The sequence below is a fragment of the Parasteatoda tepidariorum genome, unplaced genomic scaffold (genome assembly GCF_043381705.1).
Source record: "Parasteatoda tepidariorum isolate YZ-2023 unplaced genomic scaffold, CAS_Ptep_4.0 HiC_scaffold_1823, whole genome shotgun sequence".
Taxonomy (NCBI): Eukaryota; Metazoa; Arthropoda; class Arachnida; order Araneae; family Theridiidae; genus Parasteatoda; species Parasteatoda tepidariorum.
In genome coordinates, this window is record NW_027261477.1 from 1 (window position 1) to 10,156 (window position 10,156).

The window sequence follows — 10,156 nt, forward strand, 5'->3', positions numbered from 1 at the left end:
CATATACAATGTAGAATCATAATACACATTTTATGAGCCTACTCAAGAATCTGCAATGGTAATAAATTTTCCACAAATGGCATTCGTGTATTATGTATATCGGAGAGATTTTCGTATCATGATCTGCGATAGAATAATTGCTAAGTCTTGGAAACTTCCGGACAGTGGCCCGCGAGAAACTTAAAAAAAAAAAAACATCACAAAAAGGGACTAACTCGAACGGTTTAACTCGTAGTCACCCCGGGGCAAACATCCACATATTTTTTTTAAAAAATTTGAAAGTTTAAAATCTATTTGGCACTTTGGCGATTGTAGTTGGCGCTACTGATCACAATATGGAAATATCACCATGTATCTTACGCTAAAATAGTCACCGAATTTTGGCCCGCTGGAGACTATAAAAAGAGATACTCCCGGGATAAGGTATACAGCCTAAAACCTTCCTATACCCTCTTGAAATTAGTTTCAAAGTGTTTAGTATTATAAATTTTAAAAGAATCTTACATACAAAAAAATGTTTTTTATACTTATGCTACTTTAAAAATAAAGCGAGCCCTTAGGCAGAACATACTTTGCGGAAAAGATCAAGAATCATATAAAAGGTGATACTTTTCCATTAGAATGCATAGAAGTGATGACAAACTCATGGAAATTTGCCTAACGTGCCTACTACTACCTACTCGCTCTTTCAGTGTGCGGTCTTCCTGAAATTTCATTAGAAAATATCCTGGTCACGTACACAAATTATTAAATTACAAACATGCAGCAATGTAATATATGACATAACGGTTTGAGATAATTTAAACTTGCAAATTTGGTGTTCCGACTATTACTCTTTGTCAACACACTTTTAAACAGTTATATTTATTGTTCAAAACCATATTAAGCATACCCTATTCTCTCATCAAATCTTTTTTCTTCCAAATATTCTTCAACCTCCGTAATATCTGTCTTTTTCCATGCTTTTTTCCTATTTTTACTTCCACGTACACGAGGTTTGGGAGGTATAGCCATGTTTTGTTTATTTTGAAATGAAAGAAACCCAGTTACAGTTTGGAATTTTCTTAGAAGTAAAGGTAGTAGTTTATGAAAGTGCAAAAAATACGCAAGTGTAAATGGTGTAAATGAAGTGAAGCAATGGTTTGTTTATATTTATATTTGATGTGAAGGTTGAAATTTGAAAATTCGGTTTGATTTTGAGAAATATGTTCAAGTTTATAAGTAAAATGTAAACTTAATAAAATATTTAAGTCATGTTAACCATTTATTAATTACTAATTTACATTTAAAACAGTAAAATATTGAATATGTTTGCCACTTATGTTCGCAATTTATCATTTTATTACAACATTTTGAACCCTTTTATTAAAAAAACAGAATTTTTTCGTAACGTTCATTTTATACGAAGATTTTCAAATATTACAACTTTAGATGTTTTTGATAGACAAACTAAAAAGATACACAGAAATTGGTCGGCAAAAATCAAAGGTGGCGAAGTTTATGATTATTTGAAAGATGAAGTAAGCTACACTTTTTCAAACTTATGTTCTAAAAGATTATTTTACGTTTCTTTTTTTTTTTTTTTTTAAAAAAACAGAAATTTTAGTTCATGTAGAGTTTTTCTGCAGCTTTTATTGGTTTATATTTATTACAAACTTCTCTTTTGTTGTTTGTAACGAGATTTAGTAAGAATCAGAAAATATTACCTCTATATTATATTTATTTGTATTTATAATCCATTTAATACAGGTTTGTAATTGGTCTACTGTATTTTAGCACGTTTGGAGCAGTAAATCAAGCTATTTCCATAAATTTGTTTTAATTAAAATAATTCAGGATTTTCCTCTTAAATCATTACAGTTAATTTTTAAGTGATAATATCTTATAAAGACGGGACCTCATTGCTCAATATTGTGTGTACTTTTATTTTACCCGTTATTTTTAATATTTATTATTTTCAATAATTTTTTTTAAAGCAAGTTTCAAATTTGTAAGTAATTTCGAATTTAACTTTAACTAATGGCTTTGTTTACCCATTTCCCAGGTTTTGTTAACATTGCCAAGTAAAAGATCTGTTCTATCTATACAGTATGAAATTTTTAAAAGTAAATGCGCACTCTATTTATTATGCATAAATATAACTTTCAAATTTGTTCATAGTTGACTAGTCTTTCTTGCACTAAAAGTTAAGATGTTTCTCTTAGAAGAGCCTTTTTTATAATTTTATCTAATTAGCTGTTACAAAAACAATATATTGCTTACTAAAATCATGTTATGTTAGCAGAAGATTGTAGGCTGAAATAAATTTTAAAGGGTGGATAAAAATTAAATGCTACATAAAGGGCAGCACAAGACTGTATTTTAAATATGTCGGTATCTTAGTGCTGAATCAACATAAACTTAGTACATTTTCTCTATTGGTATTTGTGCCTTCTGAAATTGCCAAAGAAACGAATGAAACTGCCTAATTCTTATAGTTGTAATAAATTGTTTTAAAATATGGCTTTCATTGAGGTTTTTTATATTTTTTCCTCTCAGGTTTGATAGATTTTGTGATTTTTTTTTCTGTATGCCACTGCTGCTTAGTTGTCATAAACACTTGATTATCATTTTGGGACAGATATAATTTTATAGAATTCTCGTCTAGTTCAATAAAGCCTCTATTACCGGAATATTTCTGCTAATAAAGCCTGTTTCCAATTTTTTCTAAACATTTGGTTTGTCTTTTTTCCTTTTTCAATATGCATTGTGTTGACTCATATATAGTCTTTTATTCTATATATATATTCAGGGATCTGTCCAGGCCGAATTTACTACCGTTTAGCGGTACCTTCACAAATTCAATTTTAGGTAAAACGGTAGTTTCACAAATTCAACTTTGGGAAAACGGTAGTTTCACAAAATACTTTTTCTTAAAATTTTAGTTTTGTATCCCTTAAGAAACGATAAATCTATATTTTTACCATGTTTTTGTGTTGACTTTTTAATATAATTTTTAATTTTTCACAAATTATGTCAAAATTTTCACAAAATAGGTACCTTTCAGAAAAACCTAGACAGACCCCTGATATTTATTGGATATGACTTAACAACTTTAAAAATACTAGATGCCATATAGTATTATTGGTGCAAGAATTATTTTTTAAAAGTGGAAAAAATTTAACTATCAGCTATAACATCTCAGGTATAAACAAAACTTTTTTTGTCATTTATATAAGAAAAACCACCATTGGATCATGCATCACTGTGCTTAGTAGTACAGTCGAACTTGTCTATAACGAGCTCGGATTTACCGAGGGAAATGAGAATATTTGGTTGTATCAATGTTAAATCTATGGCACAGAAGTCGCCTTTAACGAGCAAGACCCAGTTTTAGCGAGCAATATTTTTCTGTCTTACAATCTTTTTTCTCATCTTTCTAGTCTTTCTGTCATATCCTTTTTTCAAAATGATAAGAAATGTGCGAAATTGAAATTTAACTTTGAACTGAAATTTAATTGCCCTTATCGCTCTAATCTTTTGCAGGTTGGGGAGGTTAGTTGTCATTAAATTAAAAAAAGTATTTATTTAAATTAATTGATGTAATTAAAGTAAGTAAGTATTAATTAAATTTTAAGTAAACTCAATCATTTGACCTCTCAAGCCCCCCCCCCTCTTCTGGTTGCACTCGGATTTAACGAGTACAATGTTACGGTCCCTTTGTGCTCGTTATAAACGAGTTCGACTGCACAACAAATAAAACTTTTTTATAACCCTATTGATAGTTTTTATGATGGATAAACGCTGATCTTGATTATCTGGAAATTTTGATTTTTCTTATGAAGTTCAATTTAAATTACTTCAGAGAATTGAGGTTCTACTTAACTAGTAAATGATTTGCTGACATGTTCTGTGAATATTTACTGATGTTTTTTTTTTGTTTTTGTTTAATCAGGATGTCTTAAAAACAAATTTTTTGAATTTATTTAATTAGGTTGGTGACAGAGTTGCAGACCGTGTATTTGATATCACTAGGTAATTTTGCCATTTTGTATTCTTAAACAGCTATTGTGTAATTTAATCATTCAATTTTTTAATTTTTTCTATAAATAAAAATGTTTTAAGTTTGCTTATAGTTTATAATTATTTTATTATTATTCAATAATAATATCTAAATGTACATATTTTTACTATTATTTAAAGCATAAAGAATTACATTATAATTTTGATTAGTGAATTATATTATAATTGATATCTAAGAATTGTAATAGGTCTCTTTAAAGGTTACTAAACAGCAAACCTCTCTGACTAAAACAGCTCAATTGTTTACAGTTTAAGTAAAAGTTGTTATATAGTTAAAACCAATACATATTATTAAATATGCATTTACATTATATGCTTTTCAAAATTTAAGTGCAATATCTATCTAAAGAAATTTTTTTCTTCTTAATTTGTTACTTTTATTACTAACGAAGCATTTATTAAACTTTTATATTTTATTACTGATTGCACAATTTTTCAGTAGGGATTTGTAAATGAATGTTGCTTGCATTTATTTTTACCAAAAGTGTTTCAGCCGATAGTACTAAATTTTGCCTACTCTTTGACAATTTTACTTTAGAAAACATTAGTTTATTTTAAATGTTGTGAAATAATTTGGAAAATTATTTAAAACTACAAAACATCTTTTACAACACTTTTAGCTTTATTTAAAAAAAAAAAGAAGTTAACATTGCAAGGAGTTAAAACCATTGAATTCTAAATTTATGTAAGATTACCTGCTACTTTGACTAAAACAGAAGTAAGTTTATCTTTTGTAATTGTTTTGATCAAATTATGTACTGAAAGCAAATTTATTGTTAATAATAAATTAAATAAACTCAAAACTTTTCTTTTGAACATAGCAAAAAGCTATTTTCTAGTTTAACCTGAAACTGAAGAATGGCTGTATTATCGACTAAACACTTTATAGCTGATGTTATTTAAAAAGTTTAAAGGAGAAAAAGTGATTTCTGTAAAAAAAAATAAAAAAAAAAAAATAATAATGAGGCTATGGTGTCTTTTTAAAACTAAATTCTCTCTTTAATTCTCTCTAAATTCTTGTCTTTTTAAAACTAAAACTCTTTTTAAAACTTTATTTGTGGTTTGTTTAAAAAAAAAACCTTTTATACAAATGCGTATATTACAAGTGAAAATAGTTCTTTAATTATTTATTAAATTTAATTATTACAGGACATTTACTAATTGTGTGGAGCTAGGCTGTGGAAAAGGTCATATTTCTAAGCATTTAACACCAGTGAGTGAACTTTTAAAAAGTCTTAATATCTCTTTATTTGGTTTGATGAAAATAAAATTTTCAATCCAATTGTTTTGCTAGTTTTAAAATTTTTTTATAATTTGTATTTGTGTACTAAAAGTAAAAAAAAAAAAAATTTAGATCTTTTTATTGAAATATTTTTAATTTTATTTTTAATTTTATGTTTTCTTTTCTATTTTAAATGCTTTAGATTTTAATTTCATCTTTTTAGGACAATGTTGAGATGCTATATCAGTGTGACATTTCATCTGAAATGGTGGTATGTATCTGTTGCCTTAGTATTTTAAAACTTACAATAAACAAATTTTAGCAAAAAAGTTAAATGTACGACATTTTGTATATTCAATTGTTTTTGTTCTCCATAATTTCACTGCAAACTTGTTAAGATATGATAAGTTATGTAGCATTGAACTTGTTAGTATTTTCAATATGTCATTGTGATATAAATCTTTTAATGAAAGAAAAAATCATGCAGAAGTTATTGCTGTGTAGGAAAAAAGAAGAAAAAAAGAACAGTTCTGTAATATTTCTTTTTTATTCATAAAACAATGTTTATATTCATGTGAACAAATCTAGATTTAATAAAATAAATAAATAAGTATCTACCTTTATTTATTTAATTAAAATGATTTGTTTGGGCATTGAATCTGAAAGTAGAAGAGTTAAGTGTTAGGATAAATAAGTTGGTATGTCCATCTCTCTCTTCTTTTCTCATCAAATAAGAGGCAGTGTTTTGCTCAACAGCTAACAGATGAAAACAGATGTTCTGCTGAAATGGAATCCTAAACTTTTTCAGCCCTACTTTCTTTCCACATATATGATTTAGTGCTATGAAATTTATATCCTAGAGTTGCTATGATTGCTGAGAATCAACCTTGCATCTTCCTGCCAGTTACCATGCTAGCAACATGATCAATGTGCTAATTATCAAGGAAAGCAGCTCTATGTAAAAACTTGCAATTTTAGAAACTTCTTTGAACTGCTAGTTGTTGAGCAGTTGTGCTACTTCTATAGGCACATACAAGATACCTAGAAACTGTTCTTCTTGTCTGTGCCTGTAGTAGATGTTAAGTAGTTGTGCTTATTTTATAACAAACTATTCTCACGTGTGCCTGTAGTAGTTGTTGAGCTATCGTGCTTCTTCTACAAAGAACTGTTCTTCCTGCAGAGATGATTGTGCTCCGGAAAAAATCCGGATTTCCTGATTTTTTTGCTAACCGCAATCCGGAAGTTTCAGGAAATCCAAGGTCCAGAAGTTTCAAGAAATCGCCGATTGCATTTATGTATAAAAATTCGTGTATATTTTATATAAAAATATTAGAACTAGAATTTATATTTGGCATCTATTTTATTTGTAAATATTTTTTCTGGTGGAATAATAAATGTGATTAGAGATAAAAGTAAATTTAGGTATACATAATTATTCATATAAGTTATGCTGCATATTTAGAATTTCATGTTGTAAAAATATCAACGATTTAAATTTAAAAAGACATGAATGTTTTGAAATGCGTCATTAATGATTTTACACAAGAAATTTTCAAGATTTTTGAGTTGGGCTCACAATCCCTCCTGTTGCTGTATGTGCCTATTGTAGCTGGTGTGCGGTTGAGTTTTGCATACGAATTCTTCTGTTTACTTAAATTTATTCTCTTCCTGTAATTAGGAGCAAAGTAAAATATGTTCTGAAATACCCACTGTTAAGATGGTTGTAGATGAGGAATATTTGCCCTTTTCTCCAAACAGTATTGAGCTTTTTGTGAGCAGCTTAAAGTATGTTAATATTATCTCTTATTATTTTTTTATATTATATTTGTTCAATGCTTATTTTTATATAGTATTCTCTTTTTTTTATAATTTGTATGTACACTGCAGTTAATGTAATAAACTGATGATTATAAATAATTACTGGTTATTATATGTTATCACTTGTAAAATATGATAAATAATGATAATTATTAACTTTAATCTATTTGTTTACGCAATTCCCAGTTTGTAACGGCATTATATCTGAACTAATTAAGCCAGTCAAAAATAATATTTTACATTTTACAAGTAAAAAGTCAATAAATTGTTATTTTTAGATCATAAAACTCATGGTGCGTAGCGTTTTTAAAAAGTGCTTAAAGGTGCTTATTTTCGATTTTTGTTTTTTAACAGCCCTTAAAGGTGCTTTTTTCATTGGGTGTTTTTAAAAAGTGCTTAATTTTCATTTTCGAAAATGAGATTTTTTTTTTCTTTACCTTGTCGATTTTCGCCACATATTATGCAAAAGCGTGCTTTTCACACTGTTCTATCCAGCAATTTCACAATTCATTCAACCACAATCCATTTCGGCTCACCGTCAGTCCGTAGCTTATAAAAGTGATCATTTTACGTGTTTGATGAAATACTTGTGAATCCGCATGTCCTCTACTGAGCTGGGTTCGGCAAGATAATTGCACTCTCATGTGCAACTATGCTGCATTTTGCAAGATATTCTCAATTTCAGGCTTCATTTTCCACCTTCTGATATAGAACCGAAAAATCTTTTGATCATTTTATAATGGCTAATATAATCAAGGAAAGTGTTCTTTGTCAGAAACTAGTTATTCTATCATGCTCATGTAAAGTCTTCAAAAATTATTTTGCATTTAGTCAATGTATATAGTGCTCAAAAATATTTTTTGAGTGCTTTAAAAGTACTTGAAAAGTGCTTAATTTTTGTTAAAAGATTTGGCTACGCACCCTGAAACTGTAGCCTGAATAAAATTTGAATAGTAGGTATTTTTTTTTTTATTCCACCTAGCTTAACCAACATTCAACAAGTGCAACTATGTGCCTTTGTAACAGCTGCTCAAATGATATTGAGTGAGATTTACTGCCTCTTTCTTTGGAAAGAAATTACTGCCTTTCAAAATATTGCAATAAGCTATTTAGCTAGAATGATTAGCGCAGAACTTTTGCCTTTCTCTATTTCTTGCATAACAAGCACTTAAAGAAACACAGTACTTTTTCTTTGGCAAGAGGGATTGGCCTGTTTTCTGATGATGTGGAACCTCACTCCTGAAACTCCTTTACTTATTTTAAATTTGATTTTTATAAAATACATTTTCAGACTGGACTCCTGACCAAGGTTTCTAAAAAATCAGTAAAATTGCAAATACAGAAAATTTACGAGACAGATGGATTTGGAAAGAATTCATACCACATTCGGTTCCGAAAATGTATACTGATAACAACTAATAGCACAATTGATATAAAGATTAAAAATAATAACTGCTGTTCTGTATTTAGATGTAAATTTATTGTAATCTGTAAAGTACTACAATTTATTAACACAACCTTTGAACTTGTGTTTAGGGACATTTTTATTTTAATGGGCAGTTGACCCTCTATATAGCACCTTTCTCAATGTACTTTCTTTTGGATGATTACTGGGGACAAGCTCTACACATATTTTTTTTGACTAACGTGCTTTCATGTACCTAGTTTTTAATTATCTTAAAATGCTATAAAAATATTCACACTTAAAACTTGTACAGTTTTTTTTTAAAATTATTTTTTTCTTTTTAGTTTTCATTGGATTAATAATCTTCCTGGAGTATTTGAGCAAGTAAGTGACTGCAAATATATATTGCTAAAAAGATACAAGGTTGACCAATAAAAAAAGAAATTTTTTTAAGGAAAAATGTACCGTTAATTTTAATCAAAATGTGTGTAAAAGTCATAAAACCATTAATCTATGAAGTCCTAAGAAAGAATGTCTATTAAATATTTATATTTCTGTAACCTAACTAAAATATCTTAGCTAAAAAGTTTTTACCTTCAATATCAGGCACATTGATTTTCTTTAAAAAACCATATGATACAGGGTAACCAAATTAAATTCTTTATTTGGTTTCTTATAATGAAATAAATAAATATGAATACAGTAGAGCGCCGATTATCCGAACGTCCAACTATCCAAACTATGTCCGGATTCACTATTTTTTTTTTTAAAGTTTAGAATACTTTTAACTTATCGAAAATTTTTCTAAATTTAGAAGAGTAAATAATATCCACTACATCTGAGGACCATATTTACAACCTTTTTTAGCAGTTTTCTTATAGTTGCCATACATACATGTATTGTTATACAGTTAAACCTACATACCCCTTTAGCCCTCTTCAACTGAAAATTATGAAGAGCGCCGATTATCTGAACGTCCATATTATCCGAACCATGACCATATTTAATTTACAACCTGTTTTAGCAGTTTTCTTATAGTAGCCAATACATACATGTATTGTTATACAGTTAAACCTACATACCCCTTTAGCCTTCTTCAACTGAAAATTATCTTCCAAGAATGCGAGCTGCATTTTGACAGTCTACAATGACTGGAATGCGAAAGGAATTTATGAATAGATCAGTGCTAAAGGTCTGCAATTGGGGGATAGGTAGCTGTCGCTTATGGTTAATGATTAGTGATTACAGTGATCTTAAATCTTGGAATAAAATTCGTTACAGAAAAACAAACGAAACTGACGTTTCTGAACCAGTACATCTTCCGTATGAAAAGATGTCAGATTATACAGCAGAAGAAATAGAAGAATGGTGTAGAGACGGTGAAAATGACCCAAGATTTCAAATTTTAAATAATGATGAAATTTTGAATGAAACAGACGAAGAGGAAGAAGTAGGTGATCAAGTTCAAGATAGTGGATTTTCTCATATAGAGGCTTGCAGTTGATTAGATATTGCAATGAATTGGCAAGAACGTCAAAATGATGTTGATCCAGTTCAATTGATTTATTTAAAAAGAATAAGGGATAAATGGCTGCTTAAAAAAAGAGTTTGTTTCTTCATTGAAACAAAAGTCTTTGCTGGATTTCTTT

General features: G+C 28.6%; 1 protein-coding gene across 1 annotated transcript; it reads left to right on the forward strand.

Annotated features, from left to right (window-relative positions):
• Positions 1 to 1,140: 1,140 nt before the first annotated feature.
• LOC122272973 (uncharacterized) lies at positions 1,141 to 10,011 on the forward strand. Its single transcript, XM_071188516.1, has 7 exons — positions 1,141 to 1,520; positions 3,974 to 4,014; positions 5,212 to 5,275; positions 5,508 to 5,555; positions 6,963 to 7,069; positions 8,852 to 8,891; positions 9,649 to 10,011. Exons 1-7 carry the CDS (start codon positions 1,308 to 1,310, stop codon positions 10,009 to 10,011), a joined length of 876 nt encoding a protein of 291 aa, XP_071044617.1. The 5' UTR covers positions 1,141 to 1,307.
• The last annotated feature ends 145 nt before the right edge of the window (positions 10,012 to 10,156 follow it).

Coding starts and splice junctions, on each gene's coding strand:
- LOC122272973 (XM_071188516.1), top strand. CDS start 1,308: ATGTTTGCCACTTATGTTCGCAATTTATCATTTTATTACAACATTTTG. Junction 5,556..6,962: donor ACATTTCATCTGAAATGGTG/GTATGTATCTGT, acceptor TCCTGTAATTAG/GAGCAAAGTAAAATATGTTC. Junction 7,070..8,851: donor CTTTTTGTGAGCAGCTTAAA/GTATGTTAATAT, acceptor TTTTCTTTTTAG/TTTTCATTGGATTAATAATC.